Source organism: Theropithecus gelada, chromosome 7b (genome assembly GCF_003255815.1).
Source record: "Theropithecus gelada isolate Dixy chromosome 7b, Tgel_1.0, whole genome shotgun sequence".
Taxonomy (NCBI): Eukaryota; Metazoa; Chordata; class Mammalia; order Primates; family Cercopithecidae; genus Theropithecus; species Theropithecus gelada.
The window spans coordinates 23,182,907-23,204,523 of NC_037675.1; the positions used below are offsets into that span (position 1 = coordinate 23,182,907).

The window sequence follows — 21,617 nt, forward strand, 5'->3', positions numbered from 1 at the left end:
ATAGTGAGATGACACATGACTTTGGGAGGCGGAAGAATGCAAGGCTGTTAGAGCTAAAAGTAACAATGCTTTAGGCCATGGGAGTTCACAGACGTCTGATAGGGTAATTAATTTTATTCTTAATAGTCCTATGTTGTTTCAACATTTTCAGAGGACCAGGAGGTGATAAGAAAAGCAAAGTTCCTGAGTGAGAGCAAAACCTTACATAACTGTCCTAGAAAAATATGTTCCTCTACATATAGATAATTTGAATTGGCACAGATAAGACATGGAAATCAATTGATTTAGCTATTGCAGGTGCTGTGTCTTTATGACAGGTGAGTGCTTCAACTCATGTAGAAAATAAAACAACTCTTACTAGTGCATACTCACAACCCCTTAGGTAGTAGAACTGTCTAAAACATACTCAACTGTTCCCTTAGGACAGTATTCCAGTTCATATTCAATTTTTACAGTTTTCGTGGAATTTTTGAGGTTCCAAAAAGGACATGAACTGTCTACATTCCCTACTATTCTAGAAAAGTCTCCCCACAGATGTTTAATATTGCAGTCAACATGTCCCTACTGTGATGAGTGGTCCCTGAGGGGTATTAACAAGTGTTCATTGACAATCATTTGGTTCCACCAAACAGCCTTTCTGGCCTTGATATATCTTATCATCACTGATCAAACAAATCAATAATTTATCTAAGAGGGAGTTATTGACATTTTCCATGGATGTGCCACTAAGTACCATAAGAGGTGCTTGCATAAGGACTTTAGTCAGAAAACCATGTTTAGCATGATCCTCTGCTCATGTACTTTTTTTCTAGCTTCTAAAGTGCCTTTCATACATGGGACTTTGTCTTCATTAGGAAATTTATTTGAATAGCATCAAGGCATCAAATAATTTAAGTATTTGGTGTCCATTTTTATAAAGATACATGAAATATACGAGAAGGTTAAGAAGAAGTAAAGAAGGTCAAGAAACCTCATCAGCTCCATTATATTTGGAAGTTGTGAACTACGTTAAAACATTGACTATCACTGTTTATATTTATCATAATTTGACGTATAAAAACGAGAGTCACAAGTTCAGCTACTTGCATTAATTTTACTTCTTCTAAGAGATTGAATTTTATAACAGAGTCTTGGGTACTTATTACATAATAAGTTTCATGTTATTCCCTTTCAACTTTGAGTATAAGACATTAAAACAATTAACTAAGTGTTTAATTAATTGTTCAATTAGTTAATCAGAAGTTGATATAAGACTGTTCAAAATATCTGTTTGGGTATGGACACTTCTTAAATAACAAAAATGCAATTAAAAGATTTATTGATTGAGAAGTATAATGGAGTTGAACACTATGAAGATAAATTTGTAATATTTCATAATTAGTCCACCAACTGGAAGAAAAAATAATGGATGCTTTTACAAAACAGATAACTTGTACTGTATGTGGTATCATAAGATTTAATGGTGATTCCTGTGAAAGATCTGAAGATACTTCAATCAGTTTTGACAAGGCTAAGATAAGATATTTTAAGACAAGAACCATAAGCTATGGCTACTATATTAAGAAATAAATTACAGTAGCAAGGCAATGACCTTTGTTGTTTGCAATGTTGTTGAGTGGTATCACTAGGGCATGGCCTTTAATATTCACACAGAAAGAAAAGTTTGTTGCAATCAGTGATCCTATAATCAGTTGTCCTGTATATGGGATTGCCTAGAATACATTCTCTTCAGAGCTGGGCGTACAAAACGGAGTGGCTTGCTGGGGCTTATTTGGGGTCTGAATTGAAGTCATGGAAAAAATATAAATTCAAAGGCTTAATAACCTTATAATCAAACTCTGATATCTAATATGATCCGTATGAACAGAGCTGGCTGTTGAAACTGAATAGAAAAGAGAACGGGACCTTTAAAATACAACTTGATATCTGAGGGGTTAATTCTAAACTCTTCATCAAAGAGAGATTGTTTTTCTGAGTTTGGCGACAAGATTGGCAACTGGATAGGCATTGGAATTGAGGAGGAATATTGTTATATCAATAGATAATGCAAAAGATCTGCAGAGATTTGTCCAAACCTTCTTATCACAATGTGATGTATTTGTACTTTAGGAGAAACAACAACATACATAGATGTGAGGCTAGAGGATTACGGTATCTTACATTGGCTCTATAATTCATTACAGGCATAAATACGTGTCAATCTCCCAGTTCCATCACAGGTGCAATGACAAAATACAGTAGTTGGTCGAATGATCATATTTCCTCTCAATGTGACCATGTTTATTTTCAGATTTGTTAACAAATTAAGAGTTGGTTGATCCAAAAGAAAGTTTGCATTGGGTGAGGTTCTCATAGAGAAGTGCGAGATAACACACACTAGTTTGCTATACCAGGAAACCTCTGTTTCCTGTTCTAGGGCAGCAGTAGCAGCAGCACATGGCCCAGCAATTCTTCTCCCACCATGCCAGGTTCACCTCACAGTGCAGAGTCCTGAAAATAAAGAAGAAGATTTTTTTTTTTTTGTCTAGAAAAAGAATCAAACATGTTAGTTTCTAGCCTGCTGAGGGTGGTCACAGCTTCACTCTGGCTAGGTAGGGATGGCCTAGTGGGAATGGACTTTCTGTTTCAACTAAGGACCTTGGAAGTATCTTTATGGAAACGTTGGGAAGGAGGGGTAATGGGGTACAAAAATCGCACTTCTTTGTTCCAACCCACTTTATCCTTAAACCTTCAAATTCTCTTTTTTTTCCTTCAGGATCTGGCATTGCCCAGAAGATAACTCAAACCCAACCAGCAATGTTCGTGCAGGAAAAGGAGGCTGTGACTCTGGACTGCACATATGACACCAGTGATCAAAATTACGGTCTATTCTGGTACAAGCAACCTAGCAGTGGAGAGATGATTTTTCTTATTCTTCAGATGTCTTATGACAAGCAAAATGCAACAGAAGGTCACTACTCATTGAACTTCCAGAAGGCAAGAAAATCCGTCAACCTTGTCATCTCTGCTTCACAAGTGGGGGACTCAGCAACGTATTTCTGTGCAATGAGAAGGCACAGTGAGAGAACCGTCGGAGGGAGGTGTACAAAAGCCCCGGGGACCTGCTTGAGACCTCCATCTGCTGGAGAACCAAGGCGGGAAATCAACATCACAGACAGGAAGTGGCTACAGCTGTGGCAGCACAGAGGCAGTGTTGTAGGAAATACACTCACTCTAAGAAAACACCTCTTTAAGTTCACAGACCATGATCAAAATTATCATTAATTAAAAACTTTCTTATCTCTGAATCTTTGGTTTAAAGTTAGACATATCAAATTTGTGACTGAAAGTTGAAGATAAAAAACAGCCACAATAAACAATTTGCCATTTGGCCACTAAATTGAACTGGATTCAAAAATATATGACTGAAAAATCATTAAAAGTCTCTGTGAATTTTCACAACAATTTGTTCAGTAAATACTGGGGATCTGCAAAAAGTTCATGAAAAATGTGTATTATAAAAACTATTTTTGGATTTCAATTTTTTTTTGCACCAAAATGAACTTACACTTAAATTGTTATATGTAGACAGGATCTACTTTGAGGCACTAAGAAAAATAAGACAACAATCTGAAAAGAACCCCTATTTGAGCAACAGATTCTGCTAAAATGAAGCAAAAAAAAAAGTTTCACATTTATGGTGAAGGTTGGGTAGTAGAATTGTGAAATCATCAGTTCTCTATGAAAGTTTACGAGGTCAATGCTCCAAATAAATCAGCAGTTTGTAAGTGGATAACTCATTTTAAGAAGGGATGAGACAATGTTGAAGGTAAAGCCTGCAGTGGCAGACCATCCACACCAATTGGTTTGGAAAATGTTAATCTTATTTGTGCCCTGATTGAAATGGACTGACGATTAACGGTAGAAACAATAACCAACACCACAGACACCTCAATTGGCTCAGCTTACACAATTATGACTGAAAATTAAAGTTGAGCAAACTTTCCATTCGATGGGTGCCAAAACCATTGCACCTAGATCAGTTGCAGACAAGATCAGAACTTTCAACAGAAATTTTAAGTAAGTGGGATCAAGCTCCTGATGCGTTTCTTTAAAGAACTGTAACAAGAGATAAAGCATGGCTTTACCAGTATAATTCTGAAGGCAATGCACAATCAAAACAATGGCTACCAAGAGGTGGAAGTGGTCCAGTCAAAGCAAAGGTGGACCAGTAAAGTGCAAAAATTATGGCAACAGTTTTTTGGGATGCTCAAGGAATTTTGCTTGTTGGCTTTCTCAAGGGCCAAAGAGCAAAACCATTTGCTTATCATAGGCATGTTTTGAGATATGTAGCCAAAGCTTTAGGAGATAAGTGCCTAGGAAAGCTCCACCAGAGATTTATTCTTCACCATGACAATGATCCTGCTCATTCCTCTCATCAAACAAGGGCAATTTTGTAAGAGTATTGATGGAAAATCATTAGGCATCTACATAGCCTTGATTTGGCTCCTTGAACCTCTTTTTGTTTCTTAATCTTAAAAAAATCTTTAAAAGGCACCCATTTTCTTTAGTTAGTAATGTAAAAAAGAACTCATTGACATGATTAAATTCCCGGGACCCTCAGTTATGCAGCAATGAACTAAATGGCTAGTATCGTTGCTTACAAAAGTGTTTTGAGCTCGATGGAGCTTATTTCAGGAATAAAGGCTTTTTAAATTTTTATATTTTATTTATTTATTTATTTATGTTGGAAGGTCAGTTCTTTTTTTATTTTTATTTTTTACTATACTTTAAGTTCTAGGGTACATGTGCACAACGTGCAGGTTTGTTACATATGTATACATGTGCCATGTTGGTGTGCTGCACCCATCAACTCGTCAGCACCCATCAACTCATCATTTACATCAGGTATGACTCCCAATGCCATCCCTCCCCCCTCCCCTCTCTCCATAATAGGCCCCGGTGTGTGATGTTCCCCTTCCCATGTCCAAGTGATCTCATTGTTCAATTCCCTCCTATGAGTGAGAACATGCGGTGTTTGGTTTTCTGTTCTTGTGATAGTTTGCTGAGAATGATGGTTTCCAGCTGCATCCATGTCCCTACAAAGGACACGAATTCATCCTTTTTTATGGCTGCGTAGTATTCCATGGTGTATATGTGCCATGCTTTCTTAATCCAGTCTGTCACTGATGGACATTTGGGCTGATTCCAAGTCTTTGCTATTGTGAATAGTGCCGCAATAAACATATGTGTGCGTGTGTCTTTATAGCAGCATGATTTATAATCCTTTGGGTATATATCCAGTAAGGGGATGGCTGGGTCAAATGGTATTTCTAGTTCTAGATCCTTGAGGAATCGCCATACTGTTTTCCACAATGGTTGAACTAGTTTACAATCCCACCAACAGTGTAAAAGTGTTCCTATTTCTCCACATCCTCTCCAGCACCTGTTGCTTCCTGACTTTTTAATGATTGCCATTCTAACTGGTGTGAGATGATATCTCATTGTGGCTTTGATTTGCATTTCTCTGATGGCCAGTGATGATGAGCATTTTTTCATGTGTCTGTTGGCTGTATGTATGTCTTCTTTTGAGAAATGTCTGTTCATATCCTTTGCCCACTTTTTGATGGGGTTATTTTTCTCTTGTAAATTTGTTTGAGTTCTTCATAGGTTCTGGATATTAGCCCTTTGTCAGATGAGTAGATTGCAAAAATTTTCTCGCACTCTGTAGGTTGCCTATTCACTCTGATGGTAGTTTCTTTTGCTGTGCAGAAGCTCTTTAGTTTAATTAGATCCCACTTGTCAATTTTGGCTTTTGTTACCATTGCTTAATTTTTATATTTTAATTTTACTTTACATGAACCTTTAGAAATCTCCTTGTATTTATTGTGTTATTGGCATTGTTTTAAATAAGAAAGGCATTGAAACCTTTTATATTTCCCTTCTAAATATGTTATGTTGTTTATATTGTTTAGTGGATTAGTTTGATTTAGGTTTGTTTGCTGTGAGTAAATGGTACTCACATTTATTTTCTAAAGATATCTACTATGTGACAAACTTTGTGCTAAGAGCTCATTTCATCTTATTAACACCTCGAATGTGGAAGAAATCAGTTTCCATACTACAGATTTACCTGCCTCTCAACATTCTTATCCATGAAGTGATAATTTATTAGTGACTTCCAGAGGGACATGTGGTGAATCTTCCTCAAAGAGGCACAAACCTTTTCATTTATATATAAATAAGACATCTTTTCTTCTAAAATGAATCACCATTTTTGAAATATAAGAAATTTCCCTTTCACTATGTTTCCACACGGTTTATTTAGTTCTACTGATCTATTTGTTTCATTCTATGACAATCTCAAAATGTCGTTTCACATTAAATTTTATTATCTCTTAGGGTAAATCACTTTTCACCAAAAATCTTTTTCAAGGTTTTAAAAAATAATTCTTGCACATTTACTTTTCAGTATGTTAAAAGTTCTGTCACATTTTCCTTATGTTCAATACCCTTCTGTTAAACTGACAATACAAAAATGTCTAAAAGCCAGAAAGTTGAAATGGCATTTAATGAATATGTTAACAAATATCAACTTGCTTTTGTATGTTTTTATTCAGAAAAATGATATTTTTTCATTTGTATAGGATCTTTTATGTTCTCTATTACACTGTGAAGTTTCTTAATTTTATCTTCATATGGATTTGTATAAAACTGTTCCCACACATTCATCTATATATATGCATTTTAAATGAAATTATCTTTTATATATTCATTTTTACTGATATTCCCAGTACAAAGAAATGCTATTTAAAAATCATCTTGGTTATATAGCTAAGAGTTTCTAACTTTAAAGTGTAGATAATTTGCAATATATTCATACTGCTTGAACCATTAAATTTTATTTTATGAACCTAGCCTAATCTTAACCCAACACCTAAAAAAATAGGACGATAAAAATATTTACTCCCCGATTTTTTTTTTTTTTTAAGATGGAGTCTCGCTCTGTTGCTCAGACTGGAGTGCAGTGGTACAATCTCGGCTTACTGCAACCTCTGCCTCCCAGGTTCAAGCGATTCTCCTGCCTCAGCCTCCTGAGTAGCTGGGATTACATGCGCACGCCACCACCATACCCAGTTAATTTTTGTATTTTTAGTAGAGACGAGGTTTCAACCTGTTGTTCAGGCTGGTTTCGAACTCCTGACCTCGTGATCTGCCCATCTCGGCCTCCCAAAGTGCTGGGATTACAGGGGTGAGCCACTACCATACCCAGCCTACTCTCCTATGTAAAAGTCAAGAAACAACAGATCCTGGCAAGGGTGTGGAGAAATAGAAATGCTTTTGCACTCTTGGTTGGAACGCAAATTAATTTAACCATTGTGGAAGACAATGTGGTGATTCCTCAAAGACCTACAGCCAGAAATACCATTTGACCCAGCAATCTCATTACCAGGTATACACCCAAAGGAATAGAAATCATTCTATTATAAAGATACCTGTACATATATGCTAATTGGAGCACTATTCACAATAGCATAGAAGTACCATCAACCCAAATGCCCATCAATGATAGACTGGATGAAGAAAATGTGGTTCATATACACCTTGGATACTATGCAGCAATAAAAATAAATGCGATCATGTCCTTTGCAGGGACATGGATGGGGGTAAAAGCCCTTATCCTCAGCCAACTAACACAGGAACAGAAAATCAAACACCACAAGTTCTCACTTATAAGTGGGAACCGAACAGTGAGAACACATGGACGCAGGAAGGGGAACAACACACAGTGGGGCCTGTTGGGGAGGCAGGGAGAGGGAAAGCGTCAGGATAAAGAGCTAATGCATGCGAGGCTTAATACCTAGATAATGGGTTGATAGGTGCAGCAAATCACCATGGTACACGTTTACCTATGTAACAAAGCTGCATATTCTGAACATATATCCAAGAACTTAAAAGAACATATTTAAAAATTCACTGAAGAAACTGAATATATATTTGCAAGTGTCCCATGCCAATATAAAACACATTGTAATAAGCATTTATACATCTTATTAAATCAGTTAGAATGAATATCCATATATTCATATTCATATAATTTGATATAAAATAGCAGTTGGATACATAGTATTAATTTTAAAATTCTACTTTTAAAATTTATAATTTTAAAATTTAAATTTAAATTTTAAATTTCAAATTTAAATTTAAATTTGAAATTAAAAAATTTTAAAGTACCTCATTTTATTTCTGAGATCTGGAATCTTATTTAGTTGAATATGTCTCTTTGAGTACCATGAGCTTGTGTAGCTTATGCTGCTGCCTCTAATGTAGCTGCTACTGTTTTCAATATAGAATGAGCAAGGTGAGTGGATTTCTTGAACCATTTACTATAATAGAACCTCTAGATATTTCTACCAAATAAATAGTAGAGAACAAATTAAAATAAGTCAAATGTAGTTTTACAGCTACTTTCACATATATTAGATGGAGTCTTTCATAGACATTTTATGAAAGAGTTTCATAATCCTCACCCTTGTTACAACACACAGTCTAGACAGGCAAGATATGTTCACTCTAACTAACATAATATCTAAGGGATGATGTGAAGGATATTGCAGGCATACACACACACACACACACACACACACACACACTCACATCTCACTCCAAGTTCGAGTTTACAAACAGCAGTTTACCTTTTAGGTAGTTAGAGAGAACCAATAAAGAAGTCACACACTTTCAGCCTAATCAGTAATTAGTTCAAATTCAATAGAAATGACATCTAAAATTGGAATCTTAGAAACAAGACTCTACTAAAAGATAACTTTGGAATGCACCAAAGATCAGTTTTTTAGTTGAGAAATGTTGTCTTTCACTAACTCTTCAGTCATTATCATTGTATTTCTTGGCACCTACTTCTGGGAAAACCTTTGTAACCACAGGTAAAACATAATATGGAAATGATCACTCTACCTTAGTTTAATAAATGTATTCAGTTTTTTTAATGACAAAAAATTTACTCTTGAATAGAGATGCAAATATTTAAATTAAGTAATTAAAACCTGGAAGGCAGTGTATTAACAAAATAATACAGCTTGATTTTTAAAAACTTATTTATTCACTTATATATCCATTTATTTTTAAAAGATCATTCAGCACCTACAGAGTGACAAACTTTGTGCGGAGAACTCAGTCCATATAACAATCTTATTGTGATCTCTAGCATATAATAGCTCAATTTCTATACTGCAGGGTTTACCTGCCCCATACCAGATTTATCCATAAAATGATTAATAAATTACTGGCTCTTAGAGGGACATTGTAGAGAGACAGAATTTGAAGTCTCTCTTTTCTCTGCTTTTGTCCTTCATTTTACTACTCTTTCAAAAGCATTTATGCCATCGTGTGGATCACTTTGCACACCCGCAGACCTGTTCCACCATGCAAAATCCTCATTCTTTTCAATCTTCTCCTTCTACCTCCAACACCTTTTTCTCCTTCCCTAAGTTTTGAATGGTAATGGTTGGTTGGTAAGTGATCTCGTATTGCAACATCCTCTTACATTTGCGTTTGAAAAGTAGATGTGTATAGTATAAATCTTAAAGAGAAACATGTTTAAAAAATTTTAAATTATTTTTAATTGTGGAAAAATATATATAACATAAATTTTGCCTTGTTAACCATTTATAAACGGACACTTCAGTAGTGTTAAGTACATTCCTTTGTTGTGCAACCATCACTACCACCCATCTTGAGAACTCTTCTCATCTTGGAAACCTGAAACTCTGTGCCTACTAAACAATAGCTCTCTATTCTCTTCTCCACCTAATCCCTAGGAACCATCCCTACTTTCTGTCTTTATAAGTTTGACTACTCTAGGTACTTTGTATAACTGGAATCATACAATGTTTTTTTGTAACTGACTTATTTCATTTAGCATAATGTCCTCAAAGTTTATTCATGTGATAGCATAAAGCAGGTTTTCAGAATTTCCTTCCTTTATAAGGCTGCATATTATTCAATTGTGTGTACATACCCTATTTTGTTAATCTATTTATCTGTCAATGGAAATTTGAGCTGTTTCTATCTTTTGGCTATTGTGAATAAGCTGCTGTCAACATGAGTATGCAAACATCTCAATATTTGGGGCATATCCCCCATTTCTTTCAATTTTGGAGGGGATATACCCAGAAGTGCAATTGCTGAATCACATAATAATTCTATTTTTAATTTTTTAAAGAACTGCCAAACTGGTTTCCACAGTGGCTGCTGTACCATTTTACATTTTTACCAAGACAAAGGTGTTTTGATTTCTCCACATTTCATCAACACTTCTTTTGTTATCATTATTTTTGATATTATGTAGCCATACTAATGGGCATGAAGTAGTATGTCATTATGGTTTTTATTTGCATTTCCCTAATAATTCGTGATGATGAGTATCTTTTCCTGTGCTTATTGGTCAATTGTATATCTTCTTTGGAAAAATTCCTGTATAACTCCTTTATCCATTTTTAATTGGGCTTTCTTTCTTTCTTCTTTTTTTTTCTTTCTTTGTTTCTTTTCTTTCTCTCTTTCTCTCTTTCTTTCCTTTCTTCCTTTCCTCTTTCTTTGTCTCTTTCTTTCATTCGAGATGGTGTTTTGCCATGTTGCCCAGGCTCGTTTCGAACTCCTGAGCGAACGCAATTCACCTACCTCAGCCTCCAAATTCCTGGGATTACAGGTGTAAGCCACCGTGCCTGGCCTGGGTTGTCTTTTTTTCTACTGATTTGTAAGAGATCTTTATATATTCCGGATATTGACCTTTTGTCAGATATATGACCTGATATATTTTTTCTCAATTCCATGGTTGTTTATTCACTCTGTCACTCCACTAACTGTGCACTTGGATGCACAGTAGTTTTTAATTTTGATGTAGTCAAATTTATCTAAGTTTTCTTTTGCATCCTATGCTTTTGGTATCATAGCCAATAAATTATTGCCAACTTCATGCTTTCTGAAGGCTGAAAAATAAAAAAAAGAAAAAAGAAAAAGAAATTATTGCCAAATCTAAATCGTGAAGCTTTTCCCTGTAAGATAAGATGTAGTTTCACTCTTTTGCATGTGGATATCCAGTTTTTCCCAACACTGTTGAAAAGACTTTCCTTGCATCCTTAAACAGTCTTAGGACCCTTTTCTAAAATAATTTGGTCATAAATGCAAAGGTTAATTTTGGGCTGTCAGTTGTATTTCTTTGGTCTATATGACTGTCATTATGCAAGCACCACACAGCTTTTGCTATATTACTGTAGCATTGTAATCAGCTTTGAAATCAGGAAGTGTGAGACCTTCCAAACTTGTTCTTCATTTTCAAGATTATTTTGGCTCTTTGGGGTTTCTCAAGATGTCATATGAACTTTTGAATGGATTTTTCTATTACTGCAAAACACTATTGGGCTTTTGATAGGGACTGAATTGAATCTGTAGATTGCTTTGGGTAGCATCAACATTTTAATGATATTAAATTCTCCAATCCATAAATATCAAATGTCTTTCAACTTATGTGTGCCTTATTTAATTTATTTCAGGAGCATTTTAGTTTTCATTGTACAAGTCTTAGCATCGTTGTTTAAGTTTATTCCTAAATATTTTATTCTTTTTGATGCTATTGTAAATGGAATTATTTTCTTAATTTCCAAAGTGTTCATTGTTAGTGTATAGAAATGCAATTGAGTTTTGTGTGCTGTTCTGTATCCTTCAAGTTTGCTAAATTCATTTATTAGTTCTAACTACAAGCATCTTTAATGGTGGAATTTCAGATATTGTGACAATAGAGTGGAGAATGGGACATTAGTCTCATGTCCCTCAGGATAACTCATGTAGGCTGCAAAACTTCAAGTATACATAGAAGTATGAACTTCATAATGTAATCATTTTAATCTTTAATACATCAGACCCTTCAAAATTTAGTTTAAATGTTGAGAAGTCAAAGAATGATGTCCTTCTAAGAATAAATATTCTAACACATGATGATGTGATGAACGAGATGAAGAATTTGTATTTGGATACATGTTTTTAAAGCAATGTTTAGTTAGTAATTGAAAATACTAAACCAGGAGAAAATAATGTGCACTCTCCATACTAGAGAGATATAGAAGCAGAAAGTTTTACCTCAGTCCATAGATCTAGTAAATAAATATTCAACACTTAAACTTAAGTCATTTGACTCCAATTGATGAATTTTCAGTAAACAATGAAAAATAAAAGTAAACCAGTTCAATATACAACTCCAGCATTTATAAAATAAACAGTAAAATAAAATGGTTGAGAGTAGATTAAAGGAATTAAAAATAAAAGCAACAAATTAATGGCTCAAAGGAAAATAATAAAATCATTGATAAAACCACAACATGATATTTTGAAAACAATTAGAATACTAACACGATCCAGAAAAAAAAAAGTGAGAAGGGACAAATACATGCACAAAAAATACAACATAATTAAGTTGAATTTATTTTGGGAATGTAAAGGTTATTTAATACTTGAAAATCTGTTAGTATAATGCTTGATCTTAACAAACTTTAAGAAGGCCAAAGATGTTCCAATACCTGGTTTAGTGGATTGTTTCATTTGGATCTAGGATGATTCACTGTACCTGTATGTATATGTGCATTTGTGCAGGCTCATTTAATTTTGTTGGCTTTTAAAAATATTTGGGTTCTCTCTCTTAATTTGACCCCAATTATAGATATAGTGTTATTGTTCTTAAATTTCTGGTTGCATTTAGATTATTTCTATGAAGACAAGGGGAAAATGATGAATTTATTCAACCATATTTATGACAAAGTTTGGCTTCCATATTATTGTTTTTGTATTTTTCTTTTATTGTGAACTGTACCAAGTTTTATTCTAGAAATTGCTGGACCAGTAAGTATTGTTCAAGTTGATGGACTGTATAGAGTTCAGATTTTTGGAATATTCTTGAAAATTATTCTCATTTATGTCCTTAAACCTTGCATAATCTTGTGAAATAATGCTTCATAATGATGACTGACTGTGCACAGACTAACCCATGCTTTAAATAATGTTAGTCATTAGAAAGAATTAAGCTATGATCCTGTATGTGAGAAATTTTCATACTGGTTAATTTGAACAACTATGCTTTAGACTCCTTTATCACAAGCAAGTTTCCAGGAAGAGAAAGAGAGTGATCACCGGCCATGAATAAAGTTCCAGTACTCTGGTGGTTCACAGAAGTTTGGAAACCTTTTCAGCCTTGCTACCATGCGTTGCTCATCAGGTGTTTAATAATTGGCCTGAAAAGAATGCTTATGCCACTACCTGGTGGTCAGCTCCTAAACTGCAGTTTGTTCATCCTTTAAAATATATTTTCTTTTCTTTTCTTTTTTTTTTTTTTGGAACGGAGTCTAGCTCTGTTGCCCAGGCTGGAGTGCGGTGACCGGATCTCGGCTCACTGCAAGTTGCGTCTCCCGGGCTCACGCCATTTTCCTGCCTCAGCCTCCCGAGTAGCTGGGACTACAGGCACCCGCCACCTCGCCCGGCTAGTTTTTTTAGTAGAGACGGGGTTTCACCGTGTTAGCCAGGATGGTCTGGATCTCCTGACCTCGTGATACGCCCGTCTCGGCCTCCCAAAGTGCTGGGATTACAGGCTTGAGCCACCGCTTCCGGCGTAAAATATGTTTTCTTTCCTCTTTTAGTCAAATAATCAGACCTGAAATTATTTAGTTATTAAAAAAAATTCATTTGGATAAATGGAGCACCTATTAACTTGCTGTCTTAAAATATTTCAAGGGCTTGGGAAAAAGTCATTTTGGTGTCTTCTAACTTCCCTCTCAAATTTCTCTGAAAGCAATTTATACTGGAAAAAATAGGGAACACATGTTTTGCTATTAATGAGGTTTATGTTCAAAACTATTAACTTTGCCATGTACTTGCTGAATACCTGTGTGCTGTGTTTCATTTTTTGTAAAATGTGATAGTGATAGCTTCTTTAGTATTTGTTGTGAGAATTCATCAATAATGTGTTAAAGAAGATTAACAAGTAGCAGATGATCTAATAATGAGGATATTCTCAATAGACCCAGAAAAGGCATGCGACAAAATCCAGCATCCACTCCTGATTAAAAACTCTCTCTAAATGCAAAATTAAAAGGAACTTTCTCAACTTAATAAAGGAACCTTACAAAAACCTATGTCAAGTGTCATACTTGGTGAAAAACTAAAGGCTTCTTTCTCCCTAAGATCAGACATAAGAGAAAAGTTATTGCTCTCACTGTTTTTCTTTAATATTGTACTAGAATGTCTATCCAGTGCAATAAGGCAAGAGACGGAAACAACAGGCATACAGTTTGGAAAGGAAGAAATAAATCAAGCTTTATTTGCAGATAACATAATTGTCTAAGTAGAAAATCCAAAGAATCTACAGAAAATCTACCAGAACAAATAAGTAAGATTTTAAAGGTTGCAGGATAAATGATCAATTTGCAAAAATTAATTGTATTTATATATTTTCACATGGGACAATCAGAAATTAAAATTAAAAACACAATACCATTTACAATAGCATCAAAAATACTAAATGCTTACAGATTAATCTTATAAAGTTTAGAAGACCTGGTAACTTAAATCCACAAAACCTCAGGAGAGAAATTAAGACCTGAAGAATGGAGAGATAAACTATGTTCATAGATTGATAGACTCAATATTGTTAAAATGTTAGTTCTGTTTCAGTTATTCTATAGATTCAATATAACCCCAATAAAAGTTCGTCATTTTTTTGTTTAAAATTAGCAATCTCATTATAAAATTTATTCAGAAATATAAGGCACCTAGAATAGCCAAAACAGCATTGGAAAAGAAAAAATTTGGAGGGATAATACTATCTTACTGCAAGCCATTTTCCACAGTAATCAAGACAATGTGGCATTTGTGTACAGATAGACTAACAGATTAATAGAACAGAATAGAGCCCAGGAATAGACCCATATATACATGAACAACTACTTTTTGACAAAGGTACAAAGGCAATTCAATTTGGAAAGGATAGTCCTTTCAACAAATAGTGCTTAAATAATTGAATATCCATATGCAAAATAATAAACTTTGACACTCTCATGCCATATACAAAAAGTTACTTAAAGTGATGATAAACATACATGTAAAACCCTAAATCATAACACTTCTAGAAGAAAATAGGAGGAAATTTTTGTGACCTTGGCCTATGCAAACATTTCTTAGATATGATAGCAAAACATGACCCATAAAAAACAAAAAGTTGATAAACTGATAAATTGGTTTTCATAAAAATTTAAAACTGCCTCTGGAAACAACTCTGTCAATAGAATTAATAGATGAGCTATAGACTGGAAAAATACTTGCAAATTGGGTATCTGATAAAGTCATTTATTTGAGTTATGCAAAGAGCCCACAGAATCCATTAACAACAACAACAACAAAAAAAATAGAAAAGTGAATAAAATGGGCAAAAGACTTGAACAAACACTTCAGCAAAGAAACTACATGAACGGCAAATAGGCATATGAAAACATGCTTAGCATCATTAGTCATTAGGGATATGCAAATTAAAGTCACAGTTAAGTACTACTACATACCTATTAGAGTGGGGTTGACAAGGATGTGGAGCAACTGGAACTCTCAGGTACTACTGGTGGAAATACAAAGTAATATAATTACTTTGGAAAATAATCAGGCAGGTTTAAAATAAGTCAAATACACACTGATATCTGATGCAGCCATTCTACTCCAAGTTATTTGCCCTAAGAGAAAAGACAGAATATGCCTATACAAAATTTTGAATACACATATTCGTAGCAACTTTATTTGTAACAGCCTCAAACTGGGCCTAACTGAAATGTACATCAATAGATAAATAACAAACACATTGTTTTATATCTATATAATGTAATAGTACTACTCAGCAATAAAAAGAAATAAACCATTGATTCAAATGACACCATGGAAGAATCTCAAAATAATTATGCTAAGTGAAAGAAGATAAACCAAAAAAAGTGTATATAATTTAATTTTTATAAATTATAAAATACACAAACTAATATATAGTGACAGAGAATTGCTTGGAAATGGGCATGGGAGATAGGAAGGTTAAGAGAAAAAGTACAAAGAAACATGAGAAACTTTTGGGGTGATGTAAATATTTATCATGTTGATTGTGATAATAGCATCATAAGTCCATATGTATGTCAAATCTCATAAAAATGTTCACTTTACTTTGGTGCAGTTAATTTTTATGTAAATTATACATCAATAAAACCATTAAAAAATCCAAATTTAAAAGTACATGTCTTCAACATCACAGAAGTCTTCTGATATGGTCCAAAATGCAAACTGTTCTCACTGAGTTTAAACTATTTTTCTTAAGTATAGATAACAGTTTTCACCCATGTGCTCTACTGTTTATTTTCAACCCAGCATCATTCCAGCTTATTTTGCATTCCCCTTTGTATATCAGAATAGAAATTTGTAGCTGATTTTCCAGAATTCATTTTCAACATAGTTCTAGGCTTGTTTCTGACAAAGTGATTGGGAAGGTGGAGGAGGAGGAGAAGGAGAAGAGATTTGCAAACCCAAACAATATCTGGGCCTGAATTTCTTATTCAAGTCTGTATCTGAGAAACTATTCATATGCTGACTCTGGATGCATTCTTTATCTGAATCTGGGGAGAGTGAACTCCAGGAAACAGAATGAACTAAGTGTCTGTTCTTAGCTATGTGTCTAGGTATAAATGTTTACAGGTCCTTGCAGAAAGTTGGGTCCTTCTAAATTTTATTCTGTTAATACTTCTGAAGGTTTTTTCTTTCCTTTTTCATTTTATTTTTAGATTTACAGGTGGAGGTTTGTAACAAGGGTATATTGAGTAATGCTGGGTTTGGGCTTCTAGTTGGTCACCCAGATAGTGAACATAGTACACAACAGGAAGTCACCTAGATAGTGAACATAGTACGTTTTTCAGCCCTTCCCTCTCCCTCTCTCCCTCCTTTTGGAGTCCACAATTTCTGTTATTCCCATCTTTATGTCTGTGTGTACCCACAGTCTGGCTTCCACTCATAATGAGAACATATGATATTTTGTTTTTTGTTTCTGCACGAATTCGTTTAAGATAATGACCTCTAGCTGCATACATGTTTCTGCAAAGGATATAATTTCATTCGTTTTATGGCTGCATAGTATTCCATGGTGTATATGTACCATATTTTCCATAGTCTATCCACAATTGATGGGCACCTAGGTTGTTTCCATGTCTTTGCTATTGTAAATAGTGCTGTGATAAACACATGAGTGCATGTGTCTTTTTGGTAGAAAGATTTATATTCCTTTGGATATATAGCCAGGTATGTGATCGCTGGCTTGAACCATAAATGTTTTTATTTGTTTTCTGAGAAATCTCCACACTGCTTTCCACAGGGGCTGAACTAATTTGCATTCTCACCAACAGTGTATAAGTATTCCATTTTTCCTGCAAACTTGCCAGCATCTGTTATTTTTTGAATTTTAATAATAGCTATTCTGACTGGTATGAGATGGTATCTCATTGTGATTTCGATTTGCATTTTTTTGATGATTAGTGACATGAAAGAATTTTTAATATGTTTGTCGGCCACTTGTATGTCTTCTGCTGAGAGGATTCTGTTCAAATTCTTTGCCCACTGTTTAATGGAGTTATTTGTTCATTTCCTGTTGATTTGTTAAAGTTCACTATAGATTCTGGATACTAGTCCTCTGTAGGATGTATAGTTTGCAAATAATTTCTCCCATTTTATAAGTTGTCTTTAACTATGCTGATAGTTTCTTTTGCTGTGCAGAAGACTTTTAGATTAAATAAGTCCCACTTGCCAATTTTTGTTTTTGTTGCAATTGCTTTTGAGAACTTAGCCAAAAATTCTTTGCCTAGGCTGATATCCAGAAGTGTGTTTCTTAGGTTTTCTTCTAGGATTTCTATGAGGTGTTACATTTAAGCTTTCAATCTCTCTTGAATTAATTTTTGTATATGGTGACAGATAGAGGTCCAGTTTTATTCATCTGCATTTGTCTAGGCAGTTATCCCAGCACCATTTGTTGAATAAGTCCTTTCGCCATTGCATATTTCTGTTGGCTTTGTCAAAGATCAGATGATCATAGGTGTATGGCTTTATTTCTCAGTTCTCTATTCTGTTCCGTGGGTCTTTGTGTTCGTTTCTGTACCATTACTAAGGCCAAGTTTTAGTTACCTAGCCTTGTACTACAATTTGAAGTTGGGTACTGTGATGTTCTTTCTTTTTGTTAAGGATTGCTTTGGCTATTCAGGCTCTTTTTTTGTTCCAGATGAATTTTAGAATGTTTCTGCTAATTCAGTGAAAAATGACATTGACAATTTGATAGGAATAGTGTTGAATTTGTAGATTGCTTTGGGCAATATGGACATTTTGATGACATTGATTCTTCCAATCCATAAGCACGGAATGTTTTTCCATTTGTTTGTGTGCTCTATTTCTTTCAGCTGTGTTTTGTAGTTCTTCTTGCATAAGTCTTTCACCTCACTGGTTAGCTGTACTCCGAGGTATTTTGGGGCGTGTGGCTATTGTAAATTGGATTGCATTCTTGAACTAGCTTTCAGTATAATCACTATTGGTTTATAGAAATGCTCCCGATTTTTTAATGTTGACTTTGTATCTTGAAACTTCCCTGAAGTCATTTATTAGTTCTGGAGCCTTTTGGTGGAGTCGTCAGTGTTTCCTAGGTATAGAATTATATTGTTAGTGAAAAGAGATAATGTAACTTCTTTCCCTATTTGGAGGCCTTTCACTTCTTTCTTTTGCCTGCTTGCTCTGGGTAGGACTTCTAGTACTATGTTGAATGGGAGTAGTGAGAGTAGGCATTCTTGTCTTGTTCCCGTTCTCAAGGTGAATGCTTCCAGCTTTTGCCCATTAAGCATGATGTTGGCTATGGGTTTGTCATAGGTCACTCTTATTATTTTGAGGTATATTCCTTCAATACTTAGTTTGTTGAGGGTTTTTATCATGAAGAATTATTGGATTTTATAGAACGTTTTTTCTGTATCTATTGAGATGATCACATGAGTTTTGGTTTTAATTCTGCTTGTGTGGTGAATCACATTTATTGATTTGTGTATGTTGAAACAACCTTGGATCCCAGGAATGAAGCCTACTTGATCCCAGGAATGAAGATGAGCTTTTTGATGTGCTGCTGGATTCAGGATGCTAGTTTTTGTTGATAATTTTTGTGTCTATGTGCATCAGCGATTTGACCTTTGGTTTTCTTTTATCATTGTGTCTTTACCAGATTTTGGTATCAGGATAATACTGAATTTGTAGAACCATTTAGGCAAGAATCTCTCCTTGATTTTTTGGAAAAGTTTCAGCATGATTGGTATCAGTTCTTTGTACATCTGGTAGAATTTGGCTGTGAATCCATCAGGTATGGGCTTTTTAATTGGTACATTTTTTATTACTGATAAGCTGCACTTCACTAAAATTTAAAAGTTACGCTCTTATGAAATGCGATGTCAAGAAAATGGGAGACAAAACACAAACTGAGTAATCCATTGCACTTGAACAAATCTTTCTTGATATTTTAGTTTCTCTCATGTAAGAGGCATATTTCAGCTGCGTTAATCTGCCATCTTACCAGAAAAGGTTTTTGTTTTCTTTTGTTATGTTACAAAATGAAAACTCATAGGAAGGAAGCATAATGAAGTGTTTGTTTTTGCTGCAGATACTTCATAGGAAAAGAACAGCTTTAACAATCTGTGTAATCATGGGGACTTCTTTTGTGACGACCTCAGAGTGTTATCTCTGATAGTTGATAGCCATCTTGGTATAGGACAGTGTTCACAAACAAAATCTTGTAAACAACTATCAGGCAGGCAGCAACAAAACCACCAGGGAAGTTTTAAAAAAATGAAACCTTTTGAATCTTGGAAATTGTGGTTTGAAATCTTGGAAATTGTGATTCCTAAAGTTAGTGGTTTTGTTCCAACATCTGTAATTTTAAATGACTCACAAGTTAATTCATTTCTCACACAACCAGGTTTTAGAACCTCGATTATCAGCTGATGTGTCTTTATCAATTTGTAAAGCAAGAGAAGAGGAAAGTTCTAACTCATGCTTCAGTCTATTGATGCAAATCTACATGTGGGTTCCCTACATCGCCAGAGGAAATTATTTGATCAAACTTTGGCAACAAAATGTTGCATATGACCACAGTAGAAAGCGTCCTTGAGGCCAGATCTCCATGAGTATAGTGTTAACACTTGTTGCCTGCCTGTTATAAGCAAGCAATTTATCTTGGAGTCATTGAAATTGTGAGGGAATAAGCTATTAATCTGAGGTCATATCTTATCAGTAAATGTCAGTCACTGCTCTACATGTTAGGATACAGTGCTGAAAAACGTAGACTCAGTAACAGCAAGACTTCTTAACACTCTGTCTGATTTCAACTCAAAACCCTTGTCTGACATCCCATTGAGTTATACCACTGGCCTGCAATGGATACATGAAAGTATTGGCCTGTATTAAAATATCCAAGAAAATGGAAATCTCACCTACAGAAATACCCTAGGATGCTCTACTAAAGATCTTTTATGTCAGATAGTGTCCAAAGAACAAAATTGATAAAATAGACCATAGAGATGATAACATCTGCCCTTCATATTTACAAGGACCACCTGAGACTGGCATGGGCCTTATAAATGAGGTCAGGGTTGAGGACCTATTTCGGACTTTTGGAAGGAGTCCAGGAAAACATTCATCCCAGTTCAGCCCCTGTCCACCAGAGGGAGTGGCTGCCTAACACAAGCTCATTTCCTGCTGTCGCTGTAGGTTTCACTGTGATTTCTTCATGTTAAGGATCAAGATCATTATTTGGGTAACACACTAAAGATGAACTGTTCTCCAGGCTTAGTATCTGTGATACTCTTACTGCTTGGTAAGTAAGATGCCTTTTAAAATTTGGACTGTCTTCTATCAAGCCAAAAAAAATCTTTAACCACAATTTGACCTAAGAGCATTATGCTCAAGACTAAACATATCTCTCTATGTCTCTCTCTCTTTTTTTTCCCTAGGAAGAACGCGTGGAGATTCAGTGACCCAGATGGAAGGGCCAGTGACTCTCTCAGAAAGGGCCTTCCTGACTATAAACTGCACGTACACAGCCACAGGATATCCTTCCCTTTTCTGGTATGTCCAATATCCTGGAGAAGGTCCACAGCTCCTCCTGAAAGCCACGAAGACTGATGAGAAGGGAAGCAACAAAGGTTTTGAAGCCACATACCGTAAAGAAACCACTTCTTTCCACTTGAAGAAAGACTCAGTTCAAGAGTCAGATTCAGCTGTGTACTTCTGTGCTCTGAGTGACACAGTGACAGGGACTGCAAGGGGAGCTGAGCACAAACTCTGAGCAGCACGAGGGGCCCGGGTGCTGAGTGTCAGCCACTGTGATCCACTCTGGTTCCAGCACAGTCTGTGGTTGTTTGTGCCTCAGTTTCTCTGATTAATGCAGTAATCATACGCATGGCTAGAGGAGAAAAACAAGAAATGGACATCCCCAAACCCAGCTTTTGGTTAGTGAAATTAGAAACAGACATTGACACCAAGTAGTTCCT

The 21,617-nt window shown here is 35.1% G+C and overlaps 4 gene segments (V, D, J or C); all 4 read left to right on the forward strand.

The window, feature by feature from the left end:
- LOC112629379 overlaps nucleotides 1-21,617 on the forward strand; it is an 881,832-nt gene that overhangs the window by 285,832 nt on the left and 574,383 nt on the right.
- Nucleotides 1-21,617, forward strand: part of LOC112629380 — a 766,638-nt gene that overhangs the window by 197,430 nt on the left and 547,591 nt on the right.
- LOC112629366 overlaps nucleotides 1-21,617 on the forward strand; it is a 772,346-nt gene that overhangs the window by 155,885 nt on the left and 594,844 nt on the right. Inside the window, 2 exon segments of the C gene segment in view lie at nucleotides 20,869-20,941; nucleotides 21,082-21,365. Coding sequence covers nucleotides 21,107-21,365 — 259 coding nt within the window.
- LOC112629369 overlaps nucleotides 1-21,617 on the forward strand; it is a 661,469-nt gene that overhangs the window by 80,020 nt on the left and 559,832 nt on the right.